This window comes from Pogoniulus pusillus, chromosome 26 (genome assembly GCF_015220805.1).
Source record: "Pogoniulus pusillus isolate bPogPus1 chromosome 26, bPogPus1.pri, whole genome shotgun sequence".
NCBI classification, from domain to species: domain Eukaryota; kingdom Metazoa; phylum Chordata; class Aves; order Piciformes; family Lybiidae; genus Pogoniulus; species Pogoniulus pusillus.
The window spans coordinates 121,296-134,159 of record NC_087289.1 but is presented as its reverse complement, the minus strand read 5'-3'; the positions used below and the strand labels follow the sequence as shown (position 1 = coordinate 134,159).

General features: G+C 55.8%; 1 protein-coding gene across 22 annotated transcripts in view; it reads right to left on the bottom strand.

Moving 5' to 3' along the window:
- Nucleotides 1-12,864, bottom strand: part of KIF1A (kinesin family member 1A) — a 42,999-nt gene that overhangs the window by 14,831 nt on the left and 15,304 nt on the right. For 4 of the 22 annotated variants that reach the window (XM_064165732.1, XM_064165733.1, XM_064165735.1 and 1 more), the window contains exons 14-27: nt 12,735-12,761; nt 11,194-11,402; nt 10,490-10,569; nt 9,719-9,794; nt 7,530-7,609; nt 7,137-7,243; nt 6,493-6,576; nt 6,189-6,369; nt 6,036-6,108; nt 5,135-5,228; nt 4,856-5,004; nt 4,520-4,698; nt 4,293-4,430; nt 3,097-3,357 (exon numbers count right to left, since the gene is read on the bottom strand). In XM_064165732.1, the coding sequence (XP_064021802.1) occupies nt 3,097-3,357; nt 4,293-4,430; nt 4,520-4,698; nt 4,856-5,004; nt 5,135-5,228; nt 6,036-6,108; nt 6,189-6,369; nt 6,493-6,576; nt 7,137-7,243; nt 7,530-7,609; nt 9,719-9,794; nt 10,490-10,569; nt 11,194-11,402; nt 12,735-12,761 (1,738 nt within the window). The remainder of the gene's footprint in view (nt 1-3,096; nt 3,358-4,292; nt 4,431-4,519; nt 4,699-4,855; nt 5,005-5,134; nt 5,229-6,035; nt 6,109-6,188; nt 6,370-6,492; nt 6,577-7,136; nt 7,244-7,529; nt 7,610-9,718; nt 9,795-10,489; nt 10,570-11,193; nt 11,403-12,734; nt 12,762-12,864) is intronic. The other 18 variants (XM_064165744.1, XM_064165745.1, XM_064165746.1 and 15 more) reach the window with 7 other exon arrangements.

Here is a 12,864-nt window from a genome sequence, read left to right as displayed (position 1 = left end):
AAGGCAGCCAGGGCCAGCCGAGGGGCGGGGGGCAGGCGGGCAGCGTGCCACAGGCAGGCGGGTGGCAGCGCCACGGGCAGCACACGAAGCAGACAGGGTTTGCGTACCTCTCCAGCGGTCACCTCCGTGCTGGGCAGGGAGGGGAGGGGGGCTGCGTTGGTGCCACCGTGAAGCTGGGAGGGAAGAGGGCGTTCTCTGCGGTGGAGAGCCGGAGGACTAGGGCAGGAGAAGCTGCAACACGACTCGGGGGGCGGCTGCAGAGTCATCGTGAGCGGGACAGGGGCGAGGCAGGGGTGGGAAGGGAGGGTGAAGACGGAGGTAAAGGCCAGGAGTAAAGTGGGGAAGAGGAGGTCCTGTCTGGAGAACAGGAGCGTCCAGAGATGAACCTGCCAGCAGTGTTCTGGCCCCAGCTCCGCTTCTGGTGCTGCAGGATCACTGTTGGCTGCAGGTGGCCTTTGCCTGGCTGGGAGGGAGGCTGCATGACGTGGCTGGCAGCACGGATTGTGTGCGTGTTCCCTCCACATCCCTTTGCCTGCGTGGCTGCGGGGTCCCAAGCTGCCTGCCAACATGTCACAGGGACGGCAGAACCAGCTTCTCCCCGTGGGCAAGAAAGGAGCTGCCCACTTCCCATGTGGCAGTTCTGAGCCTCCTCACTGTCCTCTGTGGCATCCAGGTCACTGGTGCTGCTGCAGCATGGTGCCACACCAAGGTCCAACATAACAGCTGCACCACATCTCTGCTAGCACCTCCTGCCAGGCCACAGTTCCCTGTTTCTCAAGTGTTTTGTCTCTCACCATCTGATGGTCTTTCTGGCACTCTGGCAATGGTGATGTGCCATGCCCTCAGCAGTGACAAGTCATGTCCACAGCCCCTGGCACCGAGCTCCCTGCCAAGAGATGCCAGCTGCCATTGTCTGTGGGCTGGCCTCTCTCCCAGAAAGAGGGGGTGCAGGGTGCCCAGCGCCCCTCCCCAGAGTGCCTACTAGCATCTTGACAGGCAGCATAGCATCTTCAGGTATCATGGGGTGAGCTGGTTCTGGGGCCAGCCAGGACACTTCTGCTTCAGGAGGCTCCCATGAGGTACCCACCTTGCAGGTGTCTCTAAATACATCCATCTTTACTCAGTAGAGCCCAGGGGGCTCTTGCAGACAAATCCAGCCCTACATTTGCAGACTGAGCCCCCGAGTCCAGAGGTTCTCCCTGGTCTAATGACTCCCACTGACTTGCAGTGGCTACTTGAGGCTTTTTCCACACAAAACATCCCCAAAGATTCAAGTTGTGGAAGCAAAGGCAATGCCCTATCATTGTCTCTTGCCAGGCTTGTCTCACCACATTTCTTGGAGGCCACCAGAGACTGTGCAGTCCTGCTAGGGCTTCTGAGCTGGACTGCATGCCTGGGGCAGAGCCCTGAAGCCATGGGGAAGTCTCAAAAGCACGAGGATCTGGGAGTGTCCACACACCCCCCAAAATTGAAGGACAGCTGGTGTTGAAGCCAAGGACGTGGAGAGGGAGGAAGGGGGGTGGGAGGGAACTGGGAATGGACAGGCAGGAGGGGGACAAGTGTGTCACTAGAGGAAGGAGGGCAGGGACACTAACCACAAGATTGGTGAGGTGCAAAGATGGCATGCTCAGACCAAAGAAAAGCCTTTCCAAAGGAAGACAAAAGTGAAATAACCTCAATTTTTGCTAAAGCTTTGGATAGAGCCAGTAGCTAAAAAAATAAATTAAAAAAGAACAAAACAAAACAAATTAAAAAAAGAACTGAAAGACAAGGATCCAATCATAGACCAATCCAAGCACACTTCACAAGAAATGTGGCCAGCGGAGCTGCTGCGCGGGGAGCCAGACCCAGGGCAGACTCAAAAGAGCTCAGAAGGCACCAAGCTCCGGGGCACATGCCCCCAGCACACAGCCAGGCTGCGGCCGCAGGGCCTCCTCGGGGGCTGCTGAAGTGCCCCCAAGAGTTTTGGTTGGTTTTGTTTATTTTCGTGGTTGTTTTAAATAAGAAAAAAAGGGGGAAAAAAAGAAGGGGGAAGAACCCAGCTCTTTCAGTCTGAGGCTGCAGGACTCTTGCCCCACCTCCACCCTCTCTGCCTGCACACCTTGCTCCTGCATCCTGTCTGGCGGGCATGAATCTGACTTTAGCACGTGAAGGAAGAGAAGCTCCAACTCCACCCTATTGGGACAGCCTCGACAAGGAGAGGTTCATTGTCATGAGCCCCTCTGGCACCTGCTTGGAGCAGAGGCTTCAGGACCAGCTCTAGGTGCACATCCCCTTGGGAAAATCCCAGAGCAGAAATGGCAGCACCACATCCTACTTTGGGGATGGGCAGATTACAACTGTGTTTGGCAGCACAACTGGTTCTGCAGGGGCTCTTGGGCCTCTGCAAGGCCAAGGCTGTTTGTCCTTGGTCAGAGCCAAGGTGGAGTTGGAGCCTGCACCCCACAACCTCCCCAACTGTCTCCTGTGCCAAGCTGGCAGGGATGGCTCCAAGCCAAGCACTGTGTATGAGTGGCAAGAGAAAGTGTCACTTTTTGCAGAGCCCTCCTCTCCCTCCTGAGCTCAGCTCTCCCCTCACTCTACTTGGCTCTGTCCCCCCAGCCACTAGGGACATCCAAGCCTCCAGGTCTGGAGGCTCTCCAACTGGCCAACACAGCCAAGACAGCAAAGCTGGTGCCAGAGGCATGCATGACTTCAAAATGTCTGCGTGTCCCCAGCCAGCAGCATCACAGGGGGCTACCTCAAGCTGGCTAGGAGCCCTCCCTGTGACAGAAATGCCCAGGACCAAGACATCCATGTGTCTCCTTTGGTACGGGAGAGATAGCAGAACTCCCCTTTTGGGGTACCACCACGAAGAGGGACCTGCCTAAAGGGTCTCCAGCAGAGCTGGTGCTGTCCACCTTCCTCTGCTATCCCCTGCTGCCGTCTACCTCAGTGGGCACCTCACTGAGTGCTCTGGGCTTGGCAGCAATCCCTGCCGGCCATGCAGCCCCTGTGCCTCTGGGACACCTCGGAGGTGGGAGTCGTGTCCGAAGCAGTCCCCTCAGGTGAAAGAGCTAGTTCCTTCCCAGCATGCTCTCCTAAAACCTCACCAACCTTCCTACTAAACTGAACAGGGGGGAGCGGTCGTAAAACGGATCCCGGCCATCACACAACGGGCACTCCGGAAAGATGTCTTCCTCCAGGTCCTCCGCCTCCTCCTCCTCCTCCTCCTCCTGCCCCTGGTGCTGCTCGTCAGCAGGCTCGGTGATGTCGGAGTCGGGGTTCGAGAAGGTAGGGGAGGGGGTGAGATCAGCCATGCGCTCGCTCATGCATGTGTTGAAAAGAGGAGAGCTGTTGCAGCCAGAGATATCTGAACTAAGGTTAGTACAACAAGATAGAAGACAGGTTAACACCAGCTGTTCCAAACAGAGACTGAGAACAGGAACTGTGCTTTCACTTGGGCTTCATCTGAGTTGGGGGTTTTTGCTTTTTCTTATTGGTTAGGTTTTTGGGTGGCATTTTTTTCTGCTTAAACCAAGGGATATCAGGAAATAAAGACCTGCCCATTGAGTGCAGTTCTAAAGGAAGCCATCAATGGCTGTTGGCTATAAAGGGCAGAGAAAAGAGTGACCCAAGGAACCGGTGCAAACAGTGGGGTCTCCCCTCGTTGGCTTTGCAGGCAACATGGGGACGGAGCAGGTGGCACAAGGCTCACTGTCCCCCCCGCCGCCAAATAGAATCTCTCCATGTGCCGTGCCACAGGGGGATGCCTCCACAGCTGGTGCCATTCATTGAGCCTTGTGGCTTGGACTCCTGCACCCCCTGCCCGCCTGGGCAGACCCCCTTCTCTGAGATGGCCCATCCTTGTCTCCGGCACTGCACCCTTCCAACTGGCATGCGGAAAGCGCACGGAGACGCACGGCACATACCAGACAGACGGATGCTCAGACACCAACATGTGCACATGGACATGTGCCCACCGGGGCAGACATGGTGATGGCACAGGTTCTCAGCCCGCTAGACAGCCCCAGCCCCCTGCCTCCCCCTGGCAGCCAGCCAAGAGCCCCTGCCTTGCAGCATGGTGTTACAGCAGGCAGCAGGAGAATGGCCAGTGGCTCATGGGTCCCTCAAGGTCCCAGCAGCCAATGTGGAGGAGAGCCATGGCAGGCAAAACAGGCCCTGAGCAGCACGGGGAGGGCAGCACATCCTCCCCGGCAGCCATGGGAAGCTGCAGGTCCTGCAGGCAGTACAGGCAGCCTGCAGGCTGTCGGTGGGGCCCAGCCATGCCTAGAAGGAGCCGAGGCTCTCACCTGCCCACCAGCCTGAACCAGGGGAAGCGGTCATAGAACGGATCCCCGCCGGTCACCACGTTGTCGCAGTCTTCGATGACGCTGGAAGGCACCTCTGCTGCTCGGTCATACATCTCACGCATCAGGTCCAGGCGCTGCCTGTGGGCAGAGGGGGGTGCCGAGCACAGCAGTGAGAGATGAGGCTGAGGCTGGACAAGCCCTTCCCAGCATGGGCATCATTTGCCCACCTCAGCTTCTCCAGGGTCCAGTAATGTGTTGCCCCATTCTTCTGGTCTTGCACCTCCACAGCCACAATGGTCCGGGGAAATGGCCTCTTCTCCCGGTCCTTGGCAGCATCAGGAGGCAGCAGGTCAGGAGGGAGAGGTGAGTACAGTGTGTCTGTGAGGAGCACGAACTGGAACTGGACCTGGAGAGGAGTGTGGGGGGACAGTGAGCCACCCAGAAGGACATCAGGCTCCAGGTGATGCCTTCAGCAATTCCCTCCCCAGCACTTCCCCAGCTGCCCAAGCTTGTGGCCTCTGACATGGATGCCACAGCAAGCCAGAGGAGGCCCAGGCACCCACCTTCTTCTTCAGCTCCACGCTGATGGCGTTGGCTTCCTTGAGGAAGATGGCATTGCCCCAGAGTAAGTCACGAAGCGAGGTGAATTGGTACCACTTCCACTTCCTAAAGGCCCAAAGGGCCAGCTCAAACTCCCGCTCTGTCCACTGCACTGTGGGAGACATGGAGGGACAGTCACTCCACTGCCAGGAGGGAGAATGCCACTACCCAGGGGACTCATGGTCCACTCTTCTTCCTCCTGCAAAGAGCTTCGAAACCTGGTGCTGACATTCAGCCCTCACCTTCATCCTCAGGTTCTTCCTCTTCCTCATTTGCCTCAGGGTAATATCTGGAGTCCATCTGCTTCTGCAAAGCCTCTAATTTGCTCTCATAGTCCTGGGGGAAGCATGGAGAGGGATGATGCAACTCACGTGATGTGACCTTGCTGCCACACAGTCCTTCTCCCCAGCCCCCTGCAGGAGCCCAGCCTTCTCCCTTCTCTTGATTCATGTTTATGGGGATAGCCTCAGGCACAAGAGGTTTGCTTTTCTTTTTAGGGGACTGTACAGGGTTAACCCTCCAGGGGGAGTGACCTTGAACCTGACCCTAAGTGGTCTTGACCCCTCCCCAGGGGTGGGTCTGAACACTACCAGGTGATGGTTAGTGCCCTCCCCTTTCCTGTCTAAAGATCCATAAAAGCAGGGAGGACTTCCTGTTCTCTCTCTCTCTCTGCCCTCCCTGCCTACCTGCTTACCAGCATCACCATCCTGTTCCTGGTTCTCTTTGTTTTACCATGTGGCCATCACCGTGAGGTGGACAAACTCATTGCCATCAAAATCTGGCCGTACTTACAGATTTTGTATCTTGTTTTCCCCTTCCCTATACCTTTGTAACTTCCCTACCTCAGATACCTCTTGAATTTATCGTTAAACTTTTCTTCTTTTAACTTCCAAATCGAGTGAGATTATTTATTTGGGTGTGCTTACCTTTCCTCTCTCTACATCTAATTCCTTTCATTTGGGAAAGAAGGGGGAAGAGGGAAGGGCACTCTATAAATTGTTATTGGTTCTATCAAATATATTTGAGTCTCTGGGAATTTAAATTAGAACTGAGACAGGGACACAGAGCCACTCCACACAAACTTCTGCCAGGGTTCAGTCACATGTGGGAAACTTGAGAAGGAGACAGGTCCTGGCCACCTACCAGTCTCTGCTGCTCAAGAAGGTAATTTGCCTCCTCTCGCTCCCTCCGGTACTGATCTTCCAGTTCCTGGAGCCTGGGAGGAATAGGAAAGGAGAGAATGACCACCCTGTAGGTGGATAGCCAGCTCCCCACTGCCCAAACCCATGCCCTCACCGCTGCTCCATCTCCTGCTTCATGTCAATGCCCTGTTTCTCCAGCAGCTCTCTCTGGGCAAAGGCCCAGTCCACGGGCTCGGCGGGGGTCTCTGCGCACGGGGTCCGCTCCCGCTCCTGCCGCGCCTGCTCGGGGTGGTTGAAGCGAAACACGTGGCTCTTGCCCATGATGATGCGGTTCCCTACAGGGGTGTGCGTGGGGCCAGGGAAAAGGAGATGGGTTTAACGTGGGCCGAGCTGCAGGGCCCTGCGGGGTGGATGGAGGTGGGTCAGAGCAGTGGTGGTGTGCCAGCTCCGTGGCCCACCTGAGCGCAGGATGCTGGGCTCCGTCACTTTTTTGCCATTCACGTAGGTGTCGGCACCTTCACAGGGCTCCAGGGTCACAATCACTGCGGTGTGGGGAGAGAGGGAGGGGAGGGAAGGTGGAAGCAGAGGGATAAGTCCTGCATCTCCCACAGCCTCAGAAAGGGAGAGCTGCCCCAGATGGCACCCCAGATACGGAGCAATGGACACCAGAGTACCCACCAGCAGCACCCACACCCTGGGCAACCAACAGGGCTCAGCCATCCTCATGTTAATCAGAGCAGTCCCAAGGATTGAGAGTGGCTAGACATTGGAAAGTCAGAAGAGATCAGGGCCCCCAGCAGGCATATCCCATGGCCCTTTTGCCCCTAGGTTCCTGCTAGTTTAAGGGGTGTGCTGTGCTCTGCGTCTTGGCTGAGGGACTCATCTATGGCCTGCTCTTCTGTCCTGCCCCATCGATCTGGGTTGCCTCACCATGGCAGGCTTACTCTAGCTTCCCTCCTAGCTAGCTGAGGGTTGTATTTCACTCTGAAAGCAAGGGGCCACCACGGTGGTGCAGGAGAGCCCCACTAGTCTGAGGGGGCAGGTGCTGGGGATATGTGGAAGGACAGGGTGCCTGGGGAGGTGGAGCCCCTCCAGACAATACCTTCGCCACCAGTTTTGGTGTCACTGCGGAAAAGGCAGTGCTCTTCCTTGATGAAGTGCCCACTGAGGACAATGTCCTGCCTCTTCTCAGCATCTTCTCGGCCAACCCTGCCAGGAGGAAATTCAGTTCAATCCTTCCTCAAAGCAGTCCCTCCTGAGCCTCTTCCAGAACCACCCTTGGCACTGGAAGGAGCTGGCCTTGAAGCACAGCAGCACCAATGTCCCCAGTAAGAGTGCTGACAAAACACATTTTTCTGGCACACCTATGGCATTTTGGAGATGCCCTGGGAACACTGCTCAGCCTGGGGACAGCTGCCACCCTGACATCCACTCAGGCATGTCAGGCACTGAAGTACAAGTAGGCTCCCATTGCTGCACAGGATGTGGCCCTCACCTTGTTATCCCATCCTTGATGTAGTAGAGAAGACATTCAGACATGAGAGGGTCCTCATTGAGGTTGACCAAGTGGGGTGTCTGGGAAAGACAAAGAAGGAGTCACTCTGGTGCATCCTATATTCCTAGGCACTGAAGAATTTCCCAAGGGAGGTGGGAACACCTCACTCTGCACATGGACAGGCTCTCCTGCCCTCTGTAGCTCTAGGACAATATGCCCAGGCAGGTACTTTTCAGACAACTGAACAGCCAGAATGGGCATGACCTGCCTCCACACGCCTCCTTGCCCTCCTCCTCAAAGGCATGAGCCCTGTGTATCTTTCCTGGGGCTGCCTTTGAAAATGCAAACAGGCTCACCATGGAGAATCTCTGCTAACGTTTAGTGTCCCTTGGAGCAGGACTCTGCTCACCTGCACTGTGTCCACAGGCCCTTGCCTTACCATAGCCTCCAGCTGCACTCTGGGCAGTGTAGCTGAGGCACAGGCAGGTCGCCTGTAGTGGCTAGTTTAGGATAAAAGGAAGTCAAAGTGCCAATTCTTCTTCACTGACAGCACAAGGACAGATGAGGGACTCAAAAGAGCAGGTCCCAGAGCAGAGGTTCAATGAAAAGTAGTTGAGACCTGAAGCCGTATCTCCAGTCTGAATTTCATCCCCTGGTCTCCTTTCTAACAGTTTCCTTTCATCACTTTCTTTCCCTGGGTCACAAACCACTTTGGTTTTGTTGAGAGAGAAGTTTCACTCATAGCACAGACCACTCCAGCTGCAGCTAGTTTATCTCACCCCATTCAGAGCTGCTGTGTTTGCACCTTCAGGCAACAGGCAAAGTCCTGGAAATGTTGGTAGGTAAAGTTCTGAGTTTCTCAAAAATAAGAATAGAGACCATAGAAATGTCTTCTCAGACAAGCATGCAGAAGGTCTCCTGTCACACCAATGCTACAAGCCCTAGCTGTCAGGAGAGACTCACTCCAAGGAGTGTGGGAGAGCTGGAGGTCAGGAGGAGCACAGATTCTTCTCCACAGTGGCTGGCAGGGAGAATTTGGCCATAAAGTTTAGCCTCAGGCCCCAGGATCTTAGATTGCAGCCTCATGTTTTAATGAAGGTGTGCAAGGCTGGCTAACAGAAGTGAGCTGCTCCACCTTTCATTGAGCTCCTTGGAGATGTCACCACCCCAGTGGTAGCACAGCAGAGCCCTGCCCTGCTTTGCCCATATGAAATGGGAGCTTGCAGCCTGTCCATGCTAGCTTTCCTTGCCAGCCACAGGACAAGTCAGAGAGAGCTAAAGAGCAAGGAGGCACCAAAAGCACCACAGCAATGCCCCACCTCCAGCACCAACCTGCTTTGGAGAATAAACCCCCACACTTTCTACACAAAGGTCTGGGGTCCTAAAAGGCAGCAGCTAAGACAAGATTGAGAAACAAAAGTGATGGTGTAGACAGCTGTCCTAAGACCCATGCTAAGGCGCACAGGGGGAAGGTCCCAAAGCCTTCATCACTGAGTGGCACCCCCTCAGCTAGGGACATAGCCATCTGCTAAGACATTTGGCCAAGCCAGTCAGCATCAGCTGCCAGGGTGCTCTCAGAGCATCTCTCAGTGCAGCAGAGGGCTGAGCAAGTGCATCTTGGTCCCACCGGCACAAGCCTGCCCGTGCTGCTCTAAAGGATCCATGGTGGGTGGTAAACTGGACATCCCCACCATGATGGTTGTGCAGCCACATGAGGGGCAGCAATGTGCTGTAACTGGTGCTTGGTTCACTGGCGCACAAACTCTTTGGGGCATGGACAGTATTCGCTTAGGAAACACTTTCCAGGGTGCTGGAAGTAATGAAAGGTATGGAATATTTCCACACTCACATTTCACAGCAAGGACTTGTGAGAACAGAGGCAGCAATGTCAAGTACCCCAAAGCATGGATTTTGATGAGCTGATCCTGAAGCCCAGCACAACCACTGTCAGCAAAGCCTAACCTGAATGGGGACAGCATACAGGCAACAGGGGCTGGGTCTTTAGCCACATCTCCACTGATGTTTGTACCCAGCAGGGTCAACACTAGAATTTCCCTCACAGGTTTCTGAGCCAAGAAGAGGCAATCAAAATGTTTGGGGCTGGCCAGGAGTGAAAGAGCGAGTCAGAAGGGTGCTGCAGGGGTACAAACCAGCCTTTGTTTGACAGGAAGAGAACAAGATGATCCTACCTTTTTAGGAGAGAAAACACCCAAGGTGCCTCCATCCTCCCTCATGGCCACCCCCATTTCAGCCAGCAACGCCTCCCTGAAGGAGCAAGGGAAAGAAAAGCCTGTCATGGCCTCTGGAGCTCACACTAGACAAGCAGAGGACAGGATGCAAGCTCACGGGTTTGCCTCACAGTTCACAGCCATATGACTTGCTTCAGCTCTGTGCTTCAGGGAGGTTTCTCACAGAATGGTGGGTGTTGGAAGGGACCTCTGGAGAGCACCTAGTTCAACCTCCCTGTTAAAGCAGGGTCACCAAGGGCAGGTTGCATAGGAACATGTCCAGGTGGGTTTTGAAAGTCTCCAGAGAAGGAGAGTCCAAGACCTTTCTGGGCAGCCTGCTCCTGTTCTCTATCACCCTCAAAAAAGTTTGTACCACTGAAAAGAGCCCTGCCCCATCTATATGACCTCCACCCCTTAGATATTCACATGCTTTTGTAAGATCTCCCCTCAGGCTGCTCTTCTATAAGCTAAACAGCCCCAGGCCTCAGCCTCTACTCCTATGAGAGGTGCTCCAGTCCCCTCAGCACCTTCATGGCCCTCTGCAGTCCTCTGTCTAGAACAGAGCAAACTACATCTGTGCAAGCTTAACACGGTGAGGACTGGGGTGCCTAGGAAACAGCCAAGGTATGTCTGGATGGCAGGAGCTGAACTGCTGTAAGCATGGTTCAGAGGAAGAGAGATGCCTGGGAAAGCCCATCTTGTTACGTCCCATCTATACCCCAGCCCACTCACCTCTCCATCCGGATCGCTTCTGTTCTCCGCAGCTTTTCCTCCCATGTCTCGTTCAGCTCCGCGATGATCTTCTCCGTTTCCTGGCAAGCGAGGGGTCAGCAGGGGTTAGCACATCCCATGGGCAGCAGACCTGCCTGCTCCACCAGGCTCTGCCCAGCCTCCCACAGCAGGACACCGCTCGCAGTTTCAGGCTGGCTTTGAACAGGCTGAGGCAGCATTTCACCCACATCTTTCCATCATCCCCATCTTCAAAGAGCAAGACACAAAGGCCATCCTCTCCAACGCCTTGCTGCCAGCCTGCTCCTGCACCGTGCTGAGCTGGAAACACCCTTCTGCAGCCAGGAGTGCTCATCCCTCAGGCAGCAGACAACCCATGGGCAGGGTGGCAGCACCAGGTGGATGTCACCACACCAAACTCCCTCCCCTCCAGCAGTCCAGAGCACTGGGCACTCCTGAGTCTGTCCTAGCATTGTGTTGACCCCTCCCTGGAGGTGTTCAAGGCCAGGCTGGATGAGGCCTGGGTTAGGTGGAGGTGTCGCTGCCCATGGCAAGGGGTTTGGGACTGGATGATCTTTAAGGTCCCTTCCAACACAACCCATTCTGTGATTCCAGTAAGGGTCTCCAGAAAGCACCAAGTGCTGTGCAAGCCTCAGAACAAGAGCACTGAGCTGAGCCCTCCGTCCTGCCAGCTGCTGGCCTCCTACCTTGAGCCTTTCAATGGCCTCCTCGCTGCCCGGAGCAAACATGATGCGCTCGTGAAGGCTGGCCACAGAGGCAGCGCGGCTGGACAGGGCTGACAGGGAAGAAGAGGGACTGATCCCAGCGATGGCATTGGTCACTGTGGAGAGATTGTCACGGCAGTAACTCAGCTCTGCCCCTCGGGCATCGTTATTGTTCTCACGGTTGGACACATCTATGGATGGGCCAGGGAAAGACAGAGAAGAAGTGAGAGAGAAAGACAGAGACAAGAAAAGCTGTTGGGGAAAGAAAGATCCCAAGGAGTGGCCAGGTGCAAAGAGGAGAAAGCCAAGAAGTCCAAAGGGAAGGCACAGGCGGCAGCACAGCGGCACAGGCGGCAGCAGGGCACAGGCACACACATCTCCCCCGCAGCCCTGGCAGACCCCAAGGAGCATGGGCCTGTTTTGGGAAGCAGCTGCTAGAACAGCCCTGGAGCCTTCCCAGACTCTTGGGGATGATTCTTTTTTTCCCCAGCACCAGATCCTGCAGCCATCAGGTCTGGAATAAACTGTCCTCAAGAGCATACCACTGCCCTTGTCATCATCCCTCTGCAGACACAGCCTGGGTGGGTTTCACTGACCAGCTGTCCCAGACCAGCTGAATCAAGAAGCAGAGAATGAGAAAGGAAGGGAAGGAGAGGCAGTGGCCCTCCATCCTACAAAAGGGCCAAAGGGGCAAAGCAGAAGGGGCTGTGGGATCCCCTTGCTGGTAGAGGCCAAGCCTCTGGCCCACCTTGTCCAGGAAGCCAGAAAAAGCAAAGTGAGAGCAGAGGAACAACATGCCCGGTTATGGGCAGTGGCACTTGCCTGCCAGCAGCCCAAGCACTGCCTGCCACCAGACCCTACAGCAAAGGCACCCTGGTATCAGAGATTCTCCTCCAGCCCTGAGAAGTCACAGGGACTTGGAGCACTGTGCTGGAGGCAGGCAAGGCACAGGTTAGCGGCCGCAGCATTGGTTGCCCACCTCCATCAGCCTGCATCCCGGGAAGCCAAGGCAGGAGGGGACAGGCCAGGTCCCCAGCTCCTCAGGGGGCTCATCGCAGCCTGGCTGCACTGCCTGGCCCAGGGCAGGATGGGGCAATAGTGCTCATCCACAGGCAAAACCCTCCTGGTCCTCATGACACACCCCTCCATCAGGAGAGCACCGTGCCAGGCTGCCCAAGCATCGTGCTGGGCCTCAGCAGAAGCAGAAGCAGCAGCAGCAGTGACAGGAAACATCTTGACAGCATGGAGGAAGGAGTCCCTGTGGGGACTGGGCCCTTGGCACAGCAGATGGGGAGGACACTGGTCCCTCTGAGTCCTACCCCAAGCCCAGGTGCTAACTACAACTCTGCTAGTGTCCCTGGTGCCAGCTCCCTGGAGATAGCCAGCCTGTGGGCAAGCACTCTCCAACGGATGGGCCTGGCTACAGAAGCCCTTCCCTGTGCTGCGCAGGGTGCCCCTGGGTGCAGCCTACACTTCCCAAAGCCGTGAAGCAACAGAGAGTACCAGTGATGTGGAATACACACATTTGGATCCTCCTGCAGCAGGATGGGCTAAGAGAGAGAGAGAGAGGGCAAGGAGCAAGGGTAAGACAGAGAACAGAACAAGAGTGGGTTCATCTGAGCAGGGCATCCAACAGCACGGAGGGGAGGCCAT